The sequence below is a fragment of the Cynoglossus semilaevis genome, chromosome 6 (assembly GCF_000523025.1).
Source record: "Cynoglossus semilaevis isolate Cse_v1.0 chromosome 6, Cse_v1.0, whole genome shotgun sequence".
NCBI lineage: Eukaryota > Metazoa > Chordata > Actinopteri > Pleuronectiformes > Cynoglossidae > Cynoglossus > Cynoglossus semilaevis.
In genome coordinates, this window is record NC_024312.1 from 16,576,041 (window position 1) to 16,600,374 (window position 24,334).

Below are 24,334 nucleotides of genomic sequence, written 5' to 3' on the forward strand. Positions count from 1 at the left end.
TGACTGAATCCACCCATTGAAATCCCTGCGCTCTCCTCCATTCACAGGTGGATGTGCTCCATAAACGAGACAAGTGTGGCAGCTGCTGATGTATATAAGAGCTGCACACCCGCTCTGGACAACAACTGTTGAAGATGTGGATGCTGCTCTGTGTCGCCGCCTTGTTGGGGCTCCTGAGGTCAGAGGGAGTACCCACTCCAGCTGCCCAGCAGCTTCAGAACCTCCACTGTCCGCCCTGTGAAAGGATCCACTGCTCCACCAGACGAGCCCTGAAGCTGCAGTGCAAAGGTGGTGTAACCACGGGCGTCTGCGGCTGCTGCCCAGTCTGTGCCAGGACAGAGGGCGAGACCTGTGGGGGAGCGTGGGACTACCTGGGCAAGTGTGACGAGGGACTGGTGTGTGTTTACCAGGACGAAGGTGAAGAGAAGGCAGGGAGAGAGAAGGAAGGAACCTGTAAAGCAGGTGAGAGGGTCTTTATTCAATAAGGCAGCAGCTGGAAATAATTCATGTTTTTTTAAACCATGAATTCCTGCATTTTGCAATTAGAAAAAATTCACAGGCTGTGGTCCTGAGATATAGGCATGGATGCAGCTGCACAGCAGAAACACTCATCAGCATCAGTTTTTATTACAGTATTTTATTAGATCCATAATTGCTGCTGCTGTCGTCGTTGTTGTTGTTGTTGTTGTTGTTGTTGTTGTTGTTGTTGTTGTTGTTGTTGTTGTTGTTGTTGTTGTTGTTGTTGTTGTTGTTGTTGTTGTTGTTGTTGTTGTTGTTGTTGTTGTTGTTGTTGTTGTTGTTGTTTTTAGAGATAATTTTAGAGCAATAACAGCCATAGTCATTATTATATCTGGATTCTTCTAGTGACCCATCCACCTGTGCCTCAGACAACGTTGATAAACCTGAGAGCAGATTTTGTTTTCAAACTGGTGGAAATATCCAGACGTTACCCTAAATACACCACCAGAGCAAGTGTACTGGGCTGGTATCAAACCCCCGACGTTTCTGCAGTGTGCAGGGAGGGAGCCAAAGTAGTAAACGTACTTTATGAGCTGTGAGGACTGATAGCATGGTCAAGGCTTCCTTTGAACCAAAGGTGTTGGCTCACACTTGAGCCACTTTTTACTCCTCTTATCTCCCTGTGGTGAAAGGAGTCGACAGCGCTGCTGATAGGATATCAGATTGGAGCGTTTCACTCCATGTTACCACTGGGATATGTAAACATTGAACAGTAAATGGAAACCCACACTTGTTATTGAATTCGGTTTCAAACGTGCTTTTTGCAGTTATTGGTCCAGTGGACCCAGAGACCTGTCACCCAGAATGCACCAGGGAATACTGTAGGAACCATCCCTCTGGACTCTGCTCAGCCAGGTGAGCTGTCCTTATTTCTCTTCTATGTCATGGTGATTTTCCTAAGTTGCATTCCAACGGAATTCTCTTTTCATGGCTCCGCAGACTCGTGTCGCTGGAGAAAAAGTCCTGCCAGGGCTCCTGCCAACACGTCTCCTGCTCCAGCTGCCTGCTGATCAAACCTCCGCCATGTCCTCACACCTGCAGCGCTTCGGACTCCACCTGTCTGCAGCGCTTTGGCAAATGTGTGCACCATCATCTGAGTCATAGCCCTGTGTGTCACAACAACCTGCAGGTGGGTGTCAGAAAAACAGGAGTTACAGCAGACACAGAAGAGCTTTGTTAAAACCACGATACCTTTTTCCATCTTTTAAACCAGCTGTCTTTACAGTTGAACCAAAACAAACTCCTTTACAACAGGAAAAGCACTAGTTCAAATTAGAGTTCACCTGGTGTCCCAGGGGTTTCTCACCATTTATGGAGCTGTAGCTTTTATAAAAATGCAATATAATTAATATATTATATAATTAATATAATATATATTTTTAATGCATAAGTTGGAACAGTGGTTCCCAAAATGTGGGGCACTGCCTCTTGAGACACGCAGCACTATTATGGTGTGGTCACAGCTGCAGTCTTGGAAAAGATCCGCAACAGGAGGCAAAGAATTCCTTTTACTGTGAAGTTTTTTTTTTTCCCCCACATTAACCCGTCTGTCTCTGTTGTTTTTCCACAGAGTAACCCTGAAGGGCATTTCCTGTGTTTGGTCCCAGACTGTCAGAGTACATCAAAGTGAAGGAATCCAGTGGAACTTCTCTGTCGGCTCATGTAGCAAAATAAAACGAGGCAGCTACCCGTTCTATGTCTGTCACATTTTTATGTCATGTAAACCTCCATTAATCGTCATGTTAAATTATGTGTTTTACAAATAAAGGTTTTATATCAAGATTCCAAAGTTCCACTTGATTTGTCACATGCACAGTTTTACATCTACATTGAAAGAACCACCAGTTCAGTCTCAACATCCTGTATGATGTTTTCCATCCAGCTTGAACCAGTATGGTTAATGAATATAAAAGTATACATTCCTGCATTTTGAAGTGCTTTATCAACACTTTAAAATGCTGTTTTACCTGTACAATACGTGGCACCTCATCATTATTTACACTGTGTCTCTATATGATATGCCTTGTTTTGATTGGGGTCTAAAAACAAGCACAGTCAGTGCAGTATGAGAAGGATTAGATAAAGGGTAAAATTATTGTAGAAATGTGATAAGTACAAAGGAATGCTGCAAGCAGCTTCTCCGTACTGCAGGCGGTCCACGACCCAGAGGTTTAAAACAGCTTGAAACTATGCATTTTGCAGTTCAGTGTTATTAAGACAAGATTCTGTTTAGAGAGATAAAACAAATATATGTATAAAGTAAATGTGGAGTAGTCAGTGTAAACTACTGTATTTCACTCACTCACACATTGTGTTCTATAACTTTAAACAATGTAGCCTGTAAATGGTGACAAGTCTTTCTAGACAGACCATGAAAACTGAACTAATTTGGACTGACTGGTCAAACTGTGCAGGTTTTTAAAAAAACAGAGTTACTAAAATGAATAGAACTAGTGCAGTCAAAATACTGTTTATCTGCACGGTTGGTTTGAAGTAATCGAAGGTTTTCTTGACAGCAGCAGAACTGCCTCAGTCCCCTCTGCCAGGGCTGCCCCTCTGATAGATGATGGTTATTGAATAACAGAGAGTTTATGAGGCAGCAATAATGACGTGTACAGAAGGGAAATAAAGTTTGGACCAACAATGAACAATTTGTTCTGTGTCCTTCAAAAGTGAGACATTTCTGGGGCGGATAGGGTTTTCTTTTATCTGACAGGTTTCACAAGAGTTTATTCACACTTGTTAGTCGTTACCTCGCTGACTTAATTTTATGATCAGTTTTCATCCAATATAAAAGAAAATACATGTTCAAGGGAATGTGCAAGGGTGAAAAATAACTACTTATGTTGATAATTCTATGTTTTAAATATTGCTGTTTCTAGTTAGAAAACAAACAGCATGATCCTTAGGAGAACCTGTGTGTCTATACATCAGCCTATGTGATACAGAACACACTGTAGTGCCAGGACCTGACACCAAAGCAGCCGCCTCTGTTATCAATCCCATATATCCGTCCGACTTGCTTTAACTGATAAAAGCAGAGGATAACAGAGACCTGTCTCGGTGCCAGCCGTCGAAAATGTGTTTCTGAATAAAACAAAAGCCCGAGGTTGAAAACTAGAAGAAACAAAAATCTGAATAAACACTAGTGTTGAAGGAAGACTGATTGTTAGTCAATGAGTAGTCATTTGAAGAATTACTTAACCTTATTGGAAAGAAACAGCACTTTGTCATCGCCACAGACAAAATTTAGCCTATTTGACAGAAGTTTTTCTTAATAAATCTTTGTTGTTTTTTTTTTTTTACAAAGGAAGATATTTTCACACCATTTCTGAACAGATTAATATATTTTTGAAATCCCCAACTGCATGAGAGCCATTGCAACGCAGTGATTGGCCAGTGAGGGTTTATGTAGCCAAAGTGAAAACTGATTGGCTACACAAGATCCAGTCTTTACTGATCAGGTGTTATTTTGTCCATGATTAAAGACGTTCCATACATTTATCATTTACACATAAACGGGGAATGTAAAAAAAGAATATTTGATGGATTATTATTATTCCTAAGGACATTTGAGTTCAATGTCAACTGTAAAATATAGATAAACATTTACTAAAAAAAAACAAGTCTAAAAAACAAAACAATGGACAGATAATTACCTACAGTATATATTTTAATAAAATCTTTGAGCACAGTGTAAACCCACAGTCTGAAGTCATCTATAAAGAGGTTTGCAAGTTGTTTCTTTTCCCCATTTCCCAATGAATACAGTATTTTTTTCAACAGAGAAGTTTTTTTTCAACAGAGAAAGTTAAGTGTGTCATGAAGTTAATAGGTTTGGTTTGAGTTTTCTTCAGTTGAAAGTCGATTTGGTTCATTTATTCAGAATGTGTCTCCATAATAGGTTCACAGACGTGGCCTTGATCACATGCGTATTTGGATGATGTGTACGTTCTGAACGTCTGTCTACTTTTGATAAAACTGTAATGTAACTGAAATGCATTGAGTTTTTTCACCAGTAACTTAGAACCTAACCCTAAATGTTAAAAAACCATGTCAAAACAGAGTCTAAACACTGTCTAACATTATTAACATTTGTACAAGAACAACTGAACTTCTATTCAACAAAGGAATAAAACTGGACAGCAGCTCTGTAGAGTAGCTTCCATCTGATGAGACATCTACCCTCAGCCCAGACAACAGCGTAATGACGGTGTAGTGTGGTAAAAGACCAGAACATGTGTAAAGGGATACAAGATTAAAGGTGCGTGTGTTTACTGTTAGGGTCTCCAGTCGGTCTGAAGTCTAAAGGCACACAGGACAACCTGATGTCCAGACTGTGTCTCCTGAAGCCTCATCATCTGAAGAGTCTGTTCCAGAAGCTTAGGAAGGTGGTGGAGTTAAAGGCACCGAGGAAGAGGAGCAGCAGAAGGTAGAGACTCATCATGATGGCAAAGTGGTGTCGCAGGAACCAAGAGCTGCTGCGGGAATGTCTGGAAAAACAACAAAAAAAAAAAAATTACAAAACAGTGGCATTGTTCTGTTTTTTCCAGCCAGTTTGAACACTGTCCCAGTCACTCAGTCATTTGATTTATTGACTAATCCATTGATGTTGGTAACATGTTAGTAAAATGAACATTGTTATTGTAATGTAATGTTGTAATGTAATTGTAAACGTCTTGTAATGAAAAATACAAACTATAGCTACTCCACTTTGCTGACTAATCACCACGTTAGCGTCCACTCTGATAGCCAAGTATGAGTTCTGACAAAATATCAAGGTGTAAAACAAGTTCTTTATTTCTGTACTAAATATGAATATTTCACATTTGTTGACAGTTAATTAAATAATTCCGGTTTGTGGAAGTAACCAAGTCATTTTGTATTCTAGTATGATCAAATATTCTGTTTGGAACCAGTGAACCCGTAAAAGTTCTATCCAAATAAGTTCTAAAGTTACAATCAATTTTCCATATTTACAAAAATATAAAAAAGTCATCAAAACAGTTCATCACATGGTCATGTATTTAGTAACTGTCACTGTCAGTACCTGGACAGATGCCTCTTCTCAGAGTAAACTAACAGGTACTTCACACGCACAAGCTGATTGTTGGTGACCACAAAGTACTTCTGGGGAACGTCTCCACCTTCACTGTTCTTGGCCCTGGAACGCTGTCGGTCGATGACTTCAGAATCTAAAATGATGATGATTTTTTTAAGTCGGGATTTTTAAAACTTTCATCATCTGTATCCCACACATAAAACATCTGATGCCTACCTTTCTTTTTCACCTGGCATTTCACATCAGGGTGGTCAATGACTTCACACAAGGCCACACAGCTGAGCAGTGGGCCCAGGAGGCTTTCTGTCCAGCCGCTGCTGTGTGGGCTGTAGAGGAGAGCCATGCTGAGATCACTGGTGAGGTAGGTCCCCTCTCCAAACACTGAGTTCTGAGAAAATAAAAATATTAAAAAAAAAAAAAGCTGTTTAAACTTTGTAAATTGATCAGGGGCTTTTAAAGGTACAGTTGTGAGAAACCCCAAACCCCATCCATCAGCTATAACATGCTAACAACAATGGCTGCACACACCTTGTTAAGGTGACAGTGAAGCCCATTGTGAATGATCGAGTGGAAGTTCTCCAGACGACTCCCGTGGAATGCATAGAATACGTCACGTCCATCCCTAGTCCGCTCAAACCTGGCATTCATCAGGTCACAGTATTCCAACTCAAAGAGAAAGTCTGGCACAGGAGCGGTAATCCCTTCATTTTCTGTCAAGCTGCAGAGTTTTGCATACTGGAGGGGAAGGAGAATAACTCTTAAAAAAAAGGTTCATAAATATCTTGACATATTTGTACGGTTTAGAACGCACATCTTCTTTTTGTAGTGTCTTTACAGCAAAGCTGTTAGAAGAGAGAATCCAGTGTGTGAGAGCCAGATGGTGGTCTCCCTCTCCAGGTCGCAGTCTCACCAACTCTCTCACACCAGGCAAACATTTTACACCTGCCAACTGAAAGACACACATTTAACTATAAGATAATCACACATTTATAGCAGCCCAACAACATTGAATAAAATCCACACAATGACAAAGTCATGTTTGCATCACTCTAGGAGAAAACAGATACAAGCCACACTAATTATCAATTGGTGCAGTTAACAGAACAGGCCAATCACAATACAGGCACACGATGAATAAAAAAATAAATGATTTTTCTCTCTTGTGTTGTGTGTGCACTTTGGAGAGCAGCACATTAACAGGCTCATGCGTGCTGATTCACTTTCAAAGAACAAGGTTTCTCTTGCTTTATTTATTTCCTGTAAGTCTTGTTATTTATCTTTAATGGCACATTACTGCCATCATGTGTTCATGTCTCATTTCACCAGAATCAACACCAAGTAAAAAAGTATTTTGCTCAAGTTTGAATCAAGGTATTTAGGTCAACACATACCATTTTCACATACCATTTTGATTATTATAAATTTATTTATTATTATAAATATGTTTTAGGCCCTACCAGCTCCTCAAAGTCCTTATTGTCACCACTTGTATATCTGGGAGGGAAGGGTCTGAGCAAAGAGTCTCTCTTGTAATGTTGTGCAGCAGCAACAAACAGGCTGCAGCGCAGATCTGCTGCCACCGGGTCTCTGTGCAGACAGGAGCACACCAGCTCTCTGATGGCTTCAGGTGGGAGCGGAGGCTGCATTCCCAGCTCTGCAAACAATTCAGAAACAAAAACTACTGTACGGCTGAAGTTAGGAATAACAGAAAAAAACATTACAAATGTTGGGAGGCCTAAATAAAGAAAGTAAAAGAACCTTTTAAGCGACAATCTGAGAAGAATCTTCACACAAAGCCAAAGAAAATGTAAAAATGTTGCAATATTGATATTGTTGCAATATCAGCATGTGTAGTAGTCTAAATGAAAATATGTTTAAACAACAATAAATCTATTTTATATCCAGGGACTTTATAAACAGCTTTACTGAAATACACTGTCGTTTCAATTACAGGTTTGATTGTGTCGACAATCTGCTAAATTTTAAATATAATTTTATTTTTTAATTGAAATTAAGGTATTAGTAATCTTTAACAAATTAGTTTATAATTATATAACTAAGCTTATCTAAGTAATCTTTAACAAATTAGTTTATAATGTAAGCTTATCTATAGTACACGGGCTACTTCGTTGCCACGTTGTTGGTAATAGAAGGGGGCGGGGCAGAAAATGGCTATTTAATGAAACAATGACAGATTACTGATGATTGGTTGTTTGATATGAAAAAAAAAGTTCTAGTGTACTACTAATAACGTCACTACTGTAGGGCAGGGAACATGTTTAGTGGAATAAAGTGACTTTTTTAAGTTTAGGCTCTTTTTAAATTAAGTAAAAGATACAGAGACATAACTGAACTTGTGTTTCTTTGAAACATGGTATAAAGAGTACTCTGGGGAAAATGTTGCAGATAAAGCTTCCAAGCATGAAGAAAAGAGGGAAACTTCAGATAAAATCGTGTACTTAATGAAGAAGGACACGTAGCTGGTGGATGAAACAGTAAACAAGGCAAAAAAAGAGGGAGGTGATGAATCTACAACTTCTAGAAGGCTAAGTGCCTTTACAATAGTCGGTTTATAACTACAGACAATGCAGCACGAGTCTGTGAAATGCTGGATTAAAAAAAGAATGTGAAAACTAACGTGTCAGTAAATGTTTCGTTAATTAACATAAGTTTAAGAATTGTTTCTGTGGGAGAGGCTATTATGCTAACATTAGCTAAGTGACAGGATGTGCCATCTTCCGCCAATACTCTCCTTAAAAACCTAAACTTCGACTATGTTTTAAATTAAACAAGTATAAAAATGATTATATAAACAACGTAGAAGAGGTTTGTGAAATGTGTGTCTTATGTTTTGGTATTTATCGTTACCTTGAGTGTAGCTCAACTCATAACACCGGATGAAGAGCCAACGTCAGCATCAGCGACCGAGCGTTGCGTTCAGGTGCCAATAAAAAGTAGGAACTTCTCAAATTTTAGTTAATAGGTAAACGGAAATGAGGTAGTCAGTTAAAAAAGTATTTTGGTTGGCATTTAAAAGAGGGACAATGTGCTTTAAAATTACGTAAAAGCATCATACGTTTGCTACATGTATACAATTATATGTATTAAATATTGTATATGTATTTAAACACGTTAACACAGTTAATATATTACACCTTCTAAGATTTTTTGTGTATATTCCACTGCATTGCTTCTGTACGTAGCAAGACTTTGTATTAGCAGAATCTCTGCAGCTTAATGCAGATTTTTGGTGCAAAACACCAATTAACTGGATAAGGGACATTATATGTTTCTGTACCTTTTGGCATTGAAAGTAGTGCTTCTCAAAGTGTGTGGCGCGCCTTACTGGTGGGAAACGGAAAAAATAATGTTGTTTATTATGAACTACTTCTTTGTTTTTTGAACATTGGACGTTTATTTGACATTATTATACATTATGATACTGCGTCGTGTTAGTTCAATACATTTGAAATGTAATTTGTCAAGATATTTGTTAGGCGACAGGGTAGGTGGGGTTTTGTGAAAACAAGTTTGTATTCTGTGTGATCTGTTGCAACTTTCTTATTCATTGATTGTTAAAAACAATGAAACTCTTTTTTTGAATTCTTGTTGAAATTTTATCCATTTTGCTAGATTTCATGTGTAAAAATAGCAGCTGTTTCTTCTTTTGTTTTGAGTTTTCTCAGCTAGGAGGTATTGTAGCAGCTACTGAACTATTAATTCTTGCAGCACAAATGGCTTCACTTAATTTAATTATATTTTGTCATGCTAGCTGTCTGATTAGATTTTGTCTTATAATAAACAGCAGCTGTGGGGGCTCTTCACACTTTCAGCACTGTGGACAGCATCGCGGGGGGCGGGATTTAGTCAAACAGCCCTGCTTTGTGATTGGTCGCTTCCGAGCAGTAACAAATCCCATCTCTTTTGTGTTTTTTTCCTCGGGACTTTGGTTCTATTAGGGCGGCTACGGCAGCGTCGGTATGTGCGTAAAGAAAAGACCTTACGTCACGTGACACCCTTTTACTCTCAATCTGATAATTTAAGGAAAAGTCGACAGTTTTTAACATATCTATCCACAAGGCAGCTTTGTTTCTTCACGCCAGTGTTTTTTTTTTCACCCACCAATTGTATTCCTTAGGATGGTACCGAAGGTAAGAGCGAAATTGTAGCCTGAATCCCGGACCAAAAAAGCGGTAAGACGTTTAAATGGCTGCATTTTCATTCATTTTTACCATCCATCAATCCATCCACCCATACAAGGGTTAGTAGGGCTAAGAATTGCGTAATAACATGTTTAATCTGGGTGAGGTTTAACAGCGGGACTGCGGAATTGACCTGCTGTTTGTCCGGATGATTTGGAGGCACAGATGAAGGACGCTTCCCCATCGTCTGTGATCACGATGCTCTGCGTCTATCGGTGTATTTGTGTGTGTCCTCTTGGAGCACAGTTGTAAACAAATAACCCATTTATTACAACAAGCAAGAAACCAACATAGATGTGTTTGTGTGTGAGGTCAGTGACAGAGATTGTTTTTTTGTGTTTGGCAGAAAGATGTCCTTCACAGCTACAGCCTGTGCCATGCTACACAATCACTACTGTACGCTTTTCAGTGTTCGTTAACGTAGTCATACTGCAACGGAAATAATGTGTTTTTATATTTTATCAAAATACAGCCTTATAACCGAGCAGCCTATGAGTGAGGTTGGCCTACAACACGCCTGTGCTGCGTTCAGAGGTTATAAATACATTGTAGGCCACACCGGTCCTGAAGATACAACCTGGCAGTAAGACGTGAAAGACGTTCAAAATAATTTAATTAATATCGACGTAATCATAATGAATATGGAATGCACGTTAAATCACAGTGAATATTAACTGTATTAACTAAAATTATTGAAATCATTTTGACAAGGTTTCTCTTCTGGAGTATCATCCACAGATCGTGCGGCGGAAACGGATGCAGCATCTATTTGTTGCTCTTTGACAACTAGAGAATGTCTATCGGAAATATTGGAAATTATATTATAATTATTTTCCCAAAGGGTTTAAATGTGTCTTTGCGGAAGATTACCACACTTTTATTCTAATCCCAAGGATTTGAAAATTGATTTTGATTCAATATTAAAAGCACAAAATGAAGCTGTAATTTTTAAAGTCTTTAAAGGTTTTGAATAATCACCTTTTTGAATTGATGGACTCAATGTTTATTATATAATATGGGTTTTACAGAAGAATAATTAATTTCCGCTTGACCCTTCATCAGGAGTGACCATAGTGGTAGTCTGCATTGATTTGGTGAGTTCTGATGTTGGACTAGATCAGGCCTCCAACTTGGTGGGGGTCATGCCCTCTACACCACTTTTTTACTTTTTTTTACAAAAATATTTGGTTCATCAGGTTTACAAAACAGCCCATTCCCAAACATCTGTATGGTTGGAGAAAACATGTTGTTAATGTCGGAGTAATGACTGACGCTCCTTGATGTGCTAATAGCCTCAGTCAGCACCTTTAATCAGATGCGGTGTGTTTGCTGACTCCTGTGTTTCCTCAGATGTCTACAAGTTAACACCTAATAGAAATACTCTCTTGTTTGCAGTTTTGTTTTCAAGAAGAGTTGATATACCTGTTTGTCAGTGGAGAAGAACATTGAGTGATCATCATGGCAGGTAGGCCGTTCACTCCTGTTGAGAGGATGTAACGTGAGAGTGTGGAACATTTGGACTGCTGGGTTTTTGTTTTCTTCTGATGTTTAAATTTCATCTGTCAGACAGTGATGTTGACTTGAAGTCTTTATGAATCCAGCGTGGACAGCCGGGTTGAACTGCATCTTTGTATTACAGAAAACAACTTCCCTCCTCTGCCTCGCTTCATCCCCCTCAAGCCATGTTTTTACCAGGACTTCAATGAAATCCCTGACCAGCGTCGCACCATGTGCAAACGGCTGTACTATTTGTGGATCTGTGAGTTCTCCCCTCTGTTGGCCTACACCTTAGTTTTACTTCAAGTCACATTGTAATTGTTTCGTGTTGCCAATGTTGCTTGTGTATGAGCCATTAATCCACACAGTTCACTCTGTTTTACCATAAATATTATGATATTCCAACAAAACGGACTTCAGTAAGGCTGAAAGACCCGTCAGTCTGGTCTCACTGCTCTACTGGATTGGACCAAACAGAGGGACATTATTTATTATCATTTGCCTGAGCATTTGACCATTTTACCACTTAAAGAAAGCATTTAAAAACCTAATGATTACGTTTATTAAGAAAGTTAAGAATCTTGCAACAGACCAGATAAAATACATTTCTATCCATTTTTACCAAAAGAGACCTCCCATCTATGATCACTCGTAGCGTGCAGGCTTCTTCTTCAGCTGGTCAGCAGATACAGGAAAAGGAAAAGGAAAAGTAGTGTAGTAGTCACGTGTGCCCCTCCCTCCTCAGTTTTTAACTGTCACCTAAAAATAAACAATATACATAGGAGAGCTGCATTGGTGATTCTTAGTGTCCATTGAACAGACTGAGTAGAATGGATTAGTCAGATTTAATAATATAATGAGTGTATTTGATGAAAGATCCAAACATTTTCATGTTAGATGCTCCAGTTTAACGACTAGAAACTAGGAAATAATTGCTCCATCACTTATAATTGCTTGTATAATAATAGTAAACTACATCATTCTCAGACATGTGATAATCTTTTTCATTATCATCTAGGTTGCCTTTTGAAACCATAAATGTAAGTTTTGGTATAGATATTTAGATAGAGCTTTAGATAGTAGAAACTGAGTGCTGTATCTAGATGAACTGTAGCTGCAGTTTGATTTCCTTCTTCACAGTTAAGTGTATCCTTGTAAATATTGATGAGATGAGACATTATGTTCATCCTTCTGCTTGTCTATGATGCTGACAGTGAACAGCGCCACTCTGGCTTTTAATCTGATTGGTTGTCTTGCCTGGATGTGCGGCGGTGGAGGAGCGACCAACTTTGGCATGGCCATCCTGTGGCTCATCCTCTTCACTCCATGCTCCTACGTCTGCTGGTTCAGGCCAATCTACAAGGCCTTCAAGTAAGAGGAGTTCCTTCTGACCATTTGTCACCAGTGTCTCAACAACAATGAATGACAAAGGGTTTTCTCTGTGCAGGACTGACAGCTCCTTCAACTTCATGGCGTTCTTCTTCGTCTTCATGGCCCAAGTTGTGATCAGTATCATTCAGACTGTGGGTATTCCAGGCTGGGGAGTGTGGTAAGGTTTTCATTTCACTCACTGATGCCAACTGTTGACATATATTTACAGACATGTGACATATGTTGCTCTATTGGTATAAAAACTTCAAATCAATCACTCAGAGAGGTCATCCTCCATTAGCTGTGTTTACAATTGTGACACCTATCAAGTGATTACAATGGCTATCAAACAGCTAGGAGAACTTCTCATACAATTTCTTGTTATATTTATAGGCTTATTAAATATATTAAACAGGAGCAAAAGGTTCCATTTCTATCGTCTAAAAGCTTTATCCTAAATTACTCACAAGTAAAAGCACTGTTTTGCCCCATACACTACACGTCAGAGTTGATGTGAAGTCTAACTTTAGCTGTGTGTCTGCAGTGGTTGGCTGGCGACCATCACCTTCTTCAGCACCAATGTTGGAGCAGCTGTAGTCATGCTGATCCCCACCATCATGTTCACTGCAGTGGCTGTGCTCTCCGTCATCGCTCTCACAAAGGTGACTAACCGATCCTGTTGGGTTTGAGAATGTTTATATTTCTTATAATTCTGTTTACTCAGACCAAGGACTTGCAGAATAACGATGTCTCTTCCACAGGTTCATAACTTCTACCGTGGCAGTGGAGGCAGTCTGGGGAAGGCCCAGGAGGAGTGGGCCACCGGAGCCTGGAAGAACCCCCACGTGCAGCAGGCAGCTCAGCAGGCAGCCATGGGAGCAGCTCAGGGAGCCATGCAGCAGAACCAGTACTCAGCAGCTCCCACCTACAACTACGACGAGCCAATGTAGGACAAAGGCGGAGCCTGTCTGCTGAGTGGCACAGATATAAAGGGATCAATTAAGAACACAATTCAGGATTAGGTGCCCTTCATTATAATGTGTTAGTGGAATTCTGAACACAACAATGTAGAGAACAGTCGTGTTTTTTTGGGGGAGGGGTCAGCGATTTATTCAGTTCACATGTAAGTCAGCCTGTTTTTCTTGAAATCTTTTATGCAGCACAGTTTTAGCCGGTCATCGTGTGTGGCTTTGTTAAGGAGACTCCCACAGCATACATATAACGTACATATAACAACTGTCATTCCTCGGAGCTTCATCTCTTTATTCCGGTGGACTGATCTGAGGTCAGTGCAGGGTGACGTCTCTGCCTCTGCCTGTGCCACTCCTTACGATGCCTATTACTCATCTGTAATGTGTTTTCAACAGTATATCTGTCATGTGTTAGACTATGTATTTTTCTTCACCAAACTCCTGAACTTGTTAATGTTTTCAAGGAAATATTCAGGTCCAATATTCAGCCGACATAATGTTTCAGCATGAGGGGAAATTCATTTAACCAAGTATATTTGATATATTTGATCAAACAAAGAACTGGCAAACCTATATACACAGTTCACATAAATTAGTGTGAACAGACAGCCATTTACCTCTGCTCTGTTCTGACTGTTCTGACTTTCTGACTGTCTGGATAAATCCAGAAGAACTGACACAGCCTAATTACCTCCTCTGGAGTGATGCAGTCATAGGTATCTGGGTCCAGTACCATCTGTTTCCCAGATTCCAACTGTGTCTCTTAAAGGAACAGTTATGGTTGCGCTATATTTGTAATAATAATTTGTACATGTTTAGGGAGAAACTGCACAGTCTTACAGTCTGTGTTTACAGGTTTGCTTTATCGTACACGGGCTGTATTTGCTAAATATTTGGTCAGAAAGAACAAATGTATCTATAATGGCACAAAGTATTTTGTTTAGTACGCATATATACTGCAGTATTGTATGTTAAAATGAACAGTTCTTCAAAAAACAGGAGTAGTCGAAACAGCTTCTTGTAAGACGAAGAGAAGTTAACATTTCTGTAAGACACTGAGAAAACAGGGAGTCAGAATAAAGCAAAGACAGGCAGAGGTATTTCTGTGTGGGGTCGAAGTGGGTGAAATGTCCACTTTGTACTAATGTAGCCCAGGTTAAAACATGGTAAGGTCTGTGGACCAACAGAAACATATCTAAGTCTAGCTTTTAATATAAATAGGCCAAATTCAGGCCGTACTTGCTGTGGTCAGCAGTACGCCTCTTGCTGTTCATTGGCGTGATTTTCGGTTTCCTACATAGTTTCAGTTTCACTTTCAGTCTCGAGAAACTCTGCGCTAGTCCGCGTCTTTGGTCTTGAATATTTAAACGGGGGTTGTTTGATTTTGCTGTGTAATTAATGGACAGGCTGACTTCAGTTTAGTGTCCGTGTTAAAGTGAAGCACACGCCACACCGAGGGGTGTAGTTCTTTGGATATAACATTCCAGTCTAACATCGTACAGGTGAAAACTTAACTTATTGTCAGTATGCTGACTTTACTGACGGTCACAGTCGTCTCCCTCTTTATGTCTAATTCTTCCCCAACACCCTGTAGGTGAGAAGGCCTCGGTGGCTCTTTGTGTCTGAAGCACTGGGTTTTCAGCCTCGCTGCATCATTGTTGTGGTGATCGTTATTTCATGAGTAGGTGTGATTATGGTGTATGTATAGAAGAAAACAGGATTTAAATTTAAACCAATCATTTTAAACATGGGGTATTTATGTGTGTGTGTGAGAGAGAGAGAGTGTGTGTGTGGCCTTTGTGTTCAGAGTGTCATGATGTTTTTTTCAAAGAAAAGGTGAAAAAAATAAATTCCGCGTGTGTCACTTTAACTCTTCACCACAGAATAGATGGTAATTACAGTAATTCAGTATTAGACCGAGACAGATGTGAAGACACGTCTGGATGCTCGTTATCCCCAAACCTGTGTGTCGTCTTGTTTGATTGTGTCGATGTGGTATTGAATAGTGTCGTTTTAGTTCTTTTTCAGTTTTTGTACTGAACTCATTTTATCTGTGTATTTCGGATGAAGAAGAGTGTGGGAGTGTAGAGACCGTCCTGCCATTGCACATTTGGTTGTATGTTTATTTCACGGCGTTTACCTATCAACATCAATGCAATGCATCTTTACAGCCAATCACAGTGTAGCGATACTAACACAAGTATGTAGAGTAGAATTAGGAGGTTGCAGTGTGTTCCTGTTGCTCAGGCCTCAAATCCAAACAACACAGAGGGTGGTGAACTGGAGGAGTGAGGCCTGTGTTTCCCCAGGTTGGACACCACTAGTGTATAAATTCACATTTGCATAACATTTTCACCAGCAGATGCATCACCTGTGGTGATGAAGTCTGGCTCTGTAAAGCAGCCTGGTCGTGAATGCAAAAAAGTTGAGCTGAAGGATGAATTCTGACATGACCCGCTGTGGTTTTGTCCTGGAGTTGCACTGGACGTCGGTCCTCATGTCACTGTAACAAAGCTTCTGTAAACCATTTCTTCTTCATGCCCCCTACCTGTCCCCCCGCCTCCCAGGCTGTGTGATGTTTGTTGTTTGATATGTATTAATCTGTACTGTATCATAAGTAGATATAAATATATATAACTTGAGAATGAGGTAAATATTGACCATGGGTAAACCTGCTCTGATTCAGTCCATAGATCATGGAGGACACCGTCTCCATAAGTGCAGTGAATGAGAAAAACATTTTTGTGGATTACTTTTGTATTATTTGGTCTTATTCTAATAGGTATTAAACAGTTCTTGTTGCACCTCATTTCTAATTCAATGACTTTGCACGTGTACACACAAACACACAAAACGGGTCTCCATTTTTAGAATGCTTAAAAGTCTTTGTAAAATGCAATAAAAACAAATTCTTAATGCACTTTAAATTTTATTTTTTTCAGACAACAGGAGGATTTTTTTTTTCACAGACTACAGTGGAGCAGTGAATTCCTGCCTGCCATGCAGAAGGTACCAGGTTTGATTCCATCGAATCTCTTATTGGGTTTCACCAGGAATGGCATCTGTGTAAAAACTGCCAAACCCTATGTGGTGACTCCTGATGAAGGGACAATAGTAAAGTGAGTTTGCTGACTATACACAATTCTATTAGCTGATGTGAACAGATATCTGCAGCAGAAAACTTGAATTGTTTTTGTGGTGCTCTTCAAAGGAGAACTGTGTCACGTTCAATTTATGATCACAACAAACAACACATTGCTCACAAATGGGCAATGTGTTTTCAGTGAAGTGTCAACTCTGGTGACCACAATACAGAAACAGAGAGAAGCACTGAGGAAAAAAAAAGAAAGCTAAAGTGCAGTAATCTTAAAATTCTTTATTCATAAACTTGATGCAAGTTTACAAATTACTGTACATGGCCAAAAACTTCTTCAAATGTAAAATGAGAAAACCAAAGCGAGCCAACGGTTGCCAGTCTGGTCTGTGTGTCGGTGCCAGGAAATGAAATCACAATCAAGGTAAATGAATCTGTTCAATGCAAAGTCCAGTTAGAGAAGTGTGCAAAGTCTAGTTCACCCAGACATTGTCTATCGAACCTGAATCTGCTCTCAGTCTGAACATCTGACCAGGGTTTAGCATCAAGGGGTGGGGGGTCACAGAAGGGTGACGGCTCTGGAGCAGACTTTTAAACCTTAAACTATTTCAAACTTGTTTTCATGGTGCAGATTTTGTGTGCTGCCAGACAACACGGGCCACGACTGCGTGACGAGAGATATTGATCAGACTTGATGAATGCTCAGACACAAATGTACAGAGACCTGCTGCCGACATTTTTGCTATCAGGTTAAAAAAAATATATATCAAGGATCATGCACCAAAATCAATTCAGTGCTTTAGGGTAAAAGCATTTGAAGACAGTTTTGGGGTTTGGGGTGAGCTAATTGTGTTGACCGTGCAGTCCTGTTAACGTGTTGTAAAACTGGTTGACATCGTCTGTGAGCGCCTCCAAACACCCGTGGAGCAGAGCATCGACACATCAGCGTTTCCACAGTGCCCTCTAAGGATCGATTGTTACCTGAGTTGCCATTTAAACATGCTTTTTGCAGACAGTGTTAACAGCAAAAATAAAATGCAGAAAGAGAAGCAGACTGACTGACAGTGTGTGTGTTTCCCGCCATAGGTAACAGCAGGACTGATGGTGCACTACAGTATATTGCAAGGTCAAAGGTTAAGTGCACTGCCTCAATTAGCTTCCGGTGAGTTCTTTGTCACATGACAATTCTTTTCTGTTACACGCAGACACCTGATGACACGTGCGTTAGCGAGGAAAAGAAACCAAAGATGAGCTCCTGACTGAGGAAGCTGGAACAGCAGTGGAGGTTAAGTGACGCGGCGACTGTTTCAGTTTGTAGCTGGTCAGGTGTAAATGATTACAGTCCATGTGAACCACACTGAGACACACTGCACAGCTGTAAGGACAGGGGAAAACGGAAAATCCTTAGCTCTCCAACAGAAGCCAATCTCAAAGCAGCCACTGAAAAGTAGAAGTGATGAATTTAATCTTCATTATTTACAATTGAAAAGAGCTATTGGCCAAATTCTTCACACTGCCCCCTTATGGTTTTAATTTGATGCCAAAACAGGAAAAGGTTCCACCAGCTGTTCCACTTTGAAGCCAAACACAAATGCTAACAGGGCTGAGAATAATGATGTCAGCTCAGCACACAGACGACCACAACCTCAACCACAGTCAGCTTTAACCAGAACACCAACAGTTCATCTGAGGCCTGTGTATTAACATAAATAAGGCGTAAACAGGCCGGTGAGGACTGTCAATGTGATGTCATCTGACGAGGACACACCGTCTTTCTAAGACAAGAGATGCAGAGATATTTCAAATCCACTCCTGATTGTGTTTGGAGACATCGTTTGACAAGCCAGTGCTATTTCACATCAGCCTCCACACATTTCCAAATGTACGCACTAACAGACCCAGAGTGGCCGGTCGTTTCTTTTTTTAAATATATGCTGCTAAAAGATCAGCTCACTTGTTGCCTAGGATTCAAAATAATAAAAACTGCCCGATCACAGTTCTAGAACAATACTTACCATGGTGTACCACAGACACTTTAAAAATCAAATAATAAAACAAACAACAGTGAGAGTCCTTTTTCATAGCTTTTGTATCGATCACTTCATAAAATGCTCATTCAGAAGTTGTAACTGACGGGCTGTGAGGCCAGATTTGATGTTTAAAAAATAAAAAATAAAATAAAAGTATTCCCCTACATTAAAAGGGATAAACGTCTCAAAGACAAATGAGCATGAGTAGGAAACAGGACCTGTGATACCCTCGCATCATTCTCCTTAAACACAGAGGGGAAAAAGCAAAGCGACACCAGAGTTTGTCCTGCAACGCGGCGAAGGAATAGTTGTCAGAGGAGCCAGCCAGATGATTTCCATGAGAAAGATGATACATTCCCAGTTAAGTCTGATAGGGAAAATATTCCAAACAACACAAGTTACTTTGACCCAGAGACGTGTTCCTGTGCATAGCGATAGCAGCTCCTTAACCGTCCTCTTTAGGCGGTGTGTACCAGCCTGCAGACAAACAAACAGAAATAGTGTTATACTGACAAAACAGAGAAAAAGAGGTTTCAGAGACACCTTTTAGAAAGACACCAGTAGTGTCTTATTAAAAAAGGACATGGACGACCTTCCTGTACATGCCATTGAAACATTTTAAACAGGATGGACCACAGTTGATAACAATGCGCTAAACGTCACAATCTAAAATGATTGTTCCTCAAACTGCCATGACTTAGATGTAGCACAGGTGAATGTAAAGAGAACAGACTTGATTTCGTGTCCAGATGTGTCCATGTTACCAACATAGATAAAACAGTTGGCGTCTGAATAGATCTGGAGGAATCATCCACGTACATGATGTGTTGGAAATTTAAAGAGAGAACGTTTAGTATCTGTGAAAAACTTACCATTCTTTTCATGAATCTGCACAAGCGACTTGTATGACTGTTGTGCTCTGGCAAGATTGTACTGGTTCTGAAAAACAACCACAGCTGTCACTTCATGTTTGCAATATTACATCATTTATACACCTTGATTTTTACACTTCACCTGAAACATGTGGCTCAGAATAACCATGTTGTCATGTGTAATGTAACAAACTAACATTCTGCATTCTCACCTTGAACTTTATCTCTAGCAAAAGAGATGCCATCATGTAAATAACCGTGACGTTAAGTTACCTTATTGGCTCCGAACTGCACCCTGGCTTTTCCCTTGACCAGTGTTGCATTTATCTGCATAATGACAGATTCTATGGAATAGGCACTGCTCCAGCCCTGGAAGATAAAGAGTCACGTCACACACACATGTATTAGACCACAATGGGAAAAAGGTTCTTTAAATTCTTTTGGCAAACCTGTTTTGTGAGAAGCTCCATACACAAGGCCCCTCCTCCTAGAACATAACTGCAGGAGAAAACATAACATGGAAATAAAACACAAAACCCAAACATTTTAACTCCAGCCAGCACGGCTGAACTTGTCAGGGAATTAAAACATTTTTGATGTATTTTATGGAATTATTTTACTTGATGACTAATCATAAAAATTATTTTTTAAATTTTTTGATAATAAATATTTGTTAGTTGCAGTCTTTCTTAAGGTGATGATGATTCAGGGTTTTTATTGTCGGACCAAACCTCAGCCACTTGATCCGTTTCAGGATCCAAAGGGAGTCTGAAGCCAATCACAGTGAGGTGTGTGGTGCCTGGACTGTTCACCAGTCCATCCCAGGGACACATACAGAGACCCACAACCATTCACACTCACATTAACCTTTGGACTGTGGAACTGTTCCAACAAGGTTAATCCCAGCACTTATTTAAGACTGAGGCTCAAATACACCCAGAATGGCAATTTGCATCTGTGTGTGTGTGTGTTGGTTTGCTGTATGGTTAACGTTAGACATTGCAAACCTCATAATTAAAGGATGCGGCCTGAGCTTCTAAATAAACAGTTGAAAATGCACTGAAACTTTTTTACCTAGAATGGGATCAAATCCGTTAAAAAAAAAGCACATGTTAAAATGTACACAACAAATATATATGAAATCAGTATTTAATATAAGTGTATATACTTGTACACACCCTCCGGAGAGCACAGGTGAGACGACCCGTACAAAAGGTGGATCAAAGGGAAAATTATCCTGTAGGAGAGAGAGAGAGTGAACATACAGAAAGGTTTTTATCCCTGAAAATGTGAGGAAAATCATGCGTTGCACTGACTTTATAAGAGAAATTGAGAAGAATGTAGTCAACTCCTTCCTTTTCCTTTAGAACCTGCAAGTCACTATGCAGCGGACTATCAGGGTCTACCCTGCAATGAAGATCAACAACATCAACTTCAACCACACTCCACTACTGGAGCCAAAACTACAAAACGCACGGCCATGAAAACTTACGTCCTCAACTTGACGTGCCATTCATAAAGGCTGTCACTGACTAGTTCCACTGAATAAATACCTGCAACGAAAGACACAGAAAACCAAACCTCAACCCAACGATCTAAAGGTGGTGGAAATGAAAAGGCGTGCAGCAGAGACATCCGGCCCACCTGTCTTGTAACTCTGTGATCTGTAGATCTCCCTGAGTTCCTTCATTAAACGGTCTGAGGCTTGGACCGAGCCGGAGACTGCACCCTGTAAGAGAAAACAGCCGGACTGAGCACAGAGACGACATGCACCTGAACAAACAGGGACCGACGGGCTCCACTGCAGGCCAAACACGCAGCGGTGAGATATGGTAAGAGCATTCTATAGTAAAACCCCAGAGAAGATTTTGGAGTCTACGTTTTTGTGTCCAACTTCCAGCAGGGTGCGACGTTTGAATTGTCGAGGCTGCAGCCTGGAGGTGTTGTTGACTGCAAATATGAGACGATCAGAACACTGAGGTTCAAACACATTTGTCTTGTTTTGGAAGGTGACGTTGTGCTGTGCTGCGGTGAAAAGTGAGAGCCAAGCTTTTTTTCCCCCCTCTCTCTTGTTTTTTCTGGAAGCTTTATCAATCTTTCTCAGTGCTTGGCCTCTGCTGCAGCAGCACAGGCTGCGGCCACACTGTGTGACATGAACAATGAGACTGGAATGTAACACAAAGCTACTGCTAGTCTGAATGTGCTGAACGAAAAGAGAAATATATATATATATATATGGTTTGTGTCCAGCTTTGATGTGAAGGAACAGGTTCACAATTTAGACACAGACCTGTTCATGTTCTCTCCGTGTACTGTCAGTGTATTACAGTGGACTCTGACTGTCTCTCCTCGATTAATCTTTAGATTAGAAGTCTTAATTAATTAAGCACAGAAATATTTTTTGTTATTAGGTTGCATCTTAAATTTGAAAATACTTAGACATATAACATCATTCTTTACCATTCAAATGCTACAAGATGTGGTTTTATTTCCTTGACATAGTCCATGTGCCCGTCAACAGTAAGCAGTCAGGCTGAAATTATTATTATTAACTACAATAATTACTGAAGCTAAATGACCTCTAGTAAATGTTGACAAAGTCATTATCACTTTGGCATTAAGGATACATTACTGAAGTGTTGACAGTAAATGTCATGAATCTCATTAATAGTCCTGTAAATGTTAAAAACTAGTGTCTAATAAATGGATCGTGAGTGTGTCTAAGACAAGAGAAGAGAAAATATTTTTTTTTAATGCTTAATGTTTTGAAGTTTGCTTTCAATCACACTGTTTAATTTTGAATAGTCTGCAGAGAACTGTCAGTTCTATGGCAGAAAGTTTCCTGTACTACGTATTAGATAAGAGGCTAAAGAAAAGCATTTGAATGTCTCACGTTCAGGTGATCCTGTCTCTGGTTTTTCCGAATCTTTTCTAGGATGGCCAGATTTTCTTTTTCTATCCCATCATCCTCAGACTTTTTTCCATCGACCGGCTCCTCCTCTTTCATGTCGTAATGATCCAGATCTTGGTCCAGGTCAATGTCCTGCTGCCACAGAGCAATTGTTGTATTTAGAACAGCATGGAAAACAGTGAATATGTCCAGTTAAAATGTCAGAAGTACAAAAGGCACCTCTCCCATTTCCTCCTCCTCTTCCTCTTCAGATGTCACCTCATCTGAAGGCCCGTGCTGTAGGAAAAGAGGAAAATACAATGTGAGAAAACAGTTGGTAACAAAAGCAACCAGACGTGCTCGTGTTTTTTATCAGCCTACCTTCCTGTCCTGGGTAATTGGACCAGCAGGGAGATGCTGGTCCAGCATTTCTACATCCGGATGTTGTGGGAGGTTGTTCAGTCGACACAGGTCACAAATCAGACGCTTCAGCTGTTGAAGGAGCTGAAATCAAATACAAATGATTTAAAATCCACCTGCAAAAACTGTTCCTCCATGTTCCTACACATCAGTACAACACAGTCACTGACTACATCAGGGCCACGTGACGATAAATTCTGTTAGGCCAGATGTTCAAACCATCAAAGTCAGTTGGTTCAGACTTTTTGGTAGCTAGTGGAGGTAACTTCAGAAGCTCGACCATAAGATATAAATGTGTTGAAAAACACTGATTGAACATTGATTTTCATATAGCAACACCCAGGTATTTAACTACTGCTCTTGTGGGAGTTTGTGGCAAAAACAGGTATTATTTATTCAACTTGGAGTTAATCTAACAATTTTCATTAAAGGAAATTGACAGTGACACATTGCTGAATAGTAAACACTTCAAGTCACATAAGTGATGCAGTGTGGATTGCATGTTGCTAGGTTACGGAGTGTGTTTCTTTAATAGTCTCATCTGATGTAGAAGTTTTGGATTCTTCTGCAGTTGTGATTCTCTCAGCTCCTCTCTGTATTTCCCAAAAGACTTTTTGAAGTAACTTATGCAATCAACACTTAAATAGAACACAGAGAACAGAATATAGACATCAAGTGTAAAGGTTCGCCAATACAAAGTTTACTCTCTTTGCCAACTGTTAATCATGGGGGTGGAAATATTGAAAACCTTTCAAGGCTGTGTAGCTGCCGGTGATACAGAGAGATTTTATTGAATGGTCAGCAAATTCTAGTTGTGAACACTCTGTAGTCGGACAAGAATTTGTATTCTGCAACAGCAAAAAGTTCCAAATTGGGACTCACTAAGAAACATAACCTGACTCCTCGTTTTGGCAGTAACTTTCTTTATTGCTTGCTTTTGGTTACTGAAGTGAATGACTTGTAAGTTTATACTACGCCAACACAAAGGAAATGATAGTCAATAAGTAACACTCAGATAAGAAAGTGACATCTCCCAGGAGCTGCAGAGCTATAGAAGTCAAATTAATGATTTGGTGTCATAGTGTGATGGTTGTAAAGTTAAATTACCAACAGCAAAACACCCAACTCCCTTCAAGGCTTTCTTGAACATGAACTTAAACAAAACATTTCAATGGATATATTTAACCTTTATTTTTTATGTAAGTGTTTTAATAACCTACTCTCTGATAATAGAATTTGATTAAAACAAATAACTGTAGAGGCATAGAGCCTGGCCTAAAGACCTTAGCACACCACAATTACTCTTAAAGCCTTTCAAGCTGCACAGTTTATGAATCTCTGTCAATAAATATTAATGCTGTCTGTTTAAGCCTATTTCCCTACTGAGCATTTGTCCATGGGCAAAC

General features: G+C 39.8%; 4 protein-coding genes across 5 annotated transcripts in view; 2 read left to right on the forward strand and 2 right to left on the reverse strand.

The window, feature by feature from the left end:
* Positions 1–2,301, forward strand: part of LOC103380461 (insulin-like growth factor-binding protein 7) — a 2,361-nt gene extending 60 nt beyond the window's left edge. The window contains exons 1-4 of the mRNA XM_008312456.3: positions 1–462; positions 1,287–1,374; positions 1,459–1,648; positions 2,090–2,301. The exon at positions 1–462 is cut by the window's left edge and continues 60 nt beyond it. Of these exons, the coding sequence (XP_008310678.1) occupies positions 135–462; positions 1,287–1,374; positions 1,459–1,648; positions 2,090–2,149 (666 nt within the window). The 5' untranslated portion in view covers positions 1–134 and the 3' untranslated portion in view covers positions 2,150–2,301. The remainder of the gene's footprint in view (positions 463–1,286; positions 1,375–1,458; positions 1,649–2,089) is intronic.
* A 1,869-nt stretch (positions 2,302–4,170) lies between these two features.
* On the reverse strand, positions 4,171–8,575 carry parp16 (poly (ADP-ribose) polymerase family, member 16). The gene is made up of 7 exons (XM_008312455.3): positions 8,450–8,575; positions 7,039–7,235; positions 6,393–6,530; positions 6,110–6,316; positions 5,798–5,969; positions 5,570–5,714; positions 4,171–5,012 (listed from the first exon to the last, which is right to left on the reverse strand). Exons 2-7 carry the CDS (start codon positions 7,225–7,227, stop codon positions 4,877–4,879), a joined length of 987 nt encoding a protein of 328 aa, XP_008310677.1. The 5' UTR covers positions 7,228–7,235; positions 8,450–8,575; the 3' UTR covers positions 4,171–4,876.
* A 698-nt stretch (positions 8,576–9,273) lies between these two features.
* scamp5a (secretory carrier membrane protein 5a) lies at positions 9,274–16,426 on the forward strand. The gene is made up of 7 exons (XM_008312454.3): positions 9,274–9,774; positions 11,179–11,248; positions 11,423–11,542; positions 12,495–12,651; positions 12,728–12,829; positions 13,196–13,313; positions 13,413–16,426. The coding sequence occupies exons 2-7, from the start codon at positions 11,242–11,244 to the stop codon at positions 13,599–13,601; spliced, it is 693 nt and encodes a 230-aa protein (XP_008310676.1). The 5' UTR covers positions 9,274–9,774; positions 11,179–11,241; the 3' UTR covers positions 13,602–16,426.
* Positions 16,427–16,983: 557 nt separating this feature from the next.
* Positions 16,984–24,334, reverse strand: part of LOC103380457 (ubiquitin-conjugating enzyme E2 Q2-like) — a 9,715-nt gene continuing 2,364 nt past the window's right edge. Inside the window, exons 3-13 of one of the 2 annotated variants that reach the window (XM_025055997.1) lie at positions 22,890–23,012; positions 22,749–22,805; positions 22,512–22,661; positions 21,263–21,347; positions 21,111–21,171; positions 20,935–21,025; positions 20,797–20,855; positions 20,068–20,116; positions 19,892–19,987; positions 19,619–19,685; positions 16,984–19,223 (exon numbers count right to left, since the gene is read on the reverse strand). In XM_025055997.1, coding sequence (XP_024911765.1) covers positions 19,192–19,223; positions 19,619–19,685; positions 19,892–19,987; positions 20,068–20,116; positions 20,797–20,855; positions 20,935–21,025; positions 21,111–21,171; positions 21,263–21,347; positions 22,512–22,661; positions 22,749–22,805; positions 22,890–23,012 — 870 coding nt within the window. In that variant the 3' untranslated portion in view covers positions 16,984–19,191. Of the gene's footprint in view, positions 19,224–19,618; positions 19,686–19,891; positions 19,988–20,067; positions 20,117–20,796; positions 20,856–20,934; positions 21,026–21,110; positions 21,172–21,262; positions 21,348–22,511; positions 22,665–22,748; positions 22,806–22,889; positions 23,013–24,334 lie in introns of both variants that reach the window. The other variant, XM_025055996.1, reaches the window with a different exon arrangement.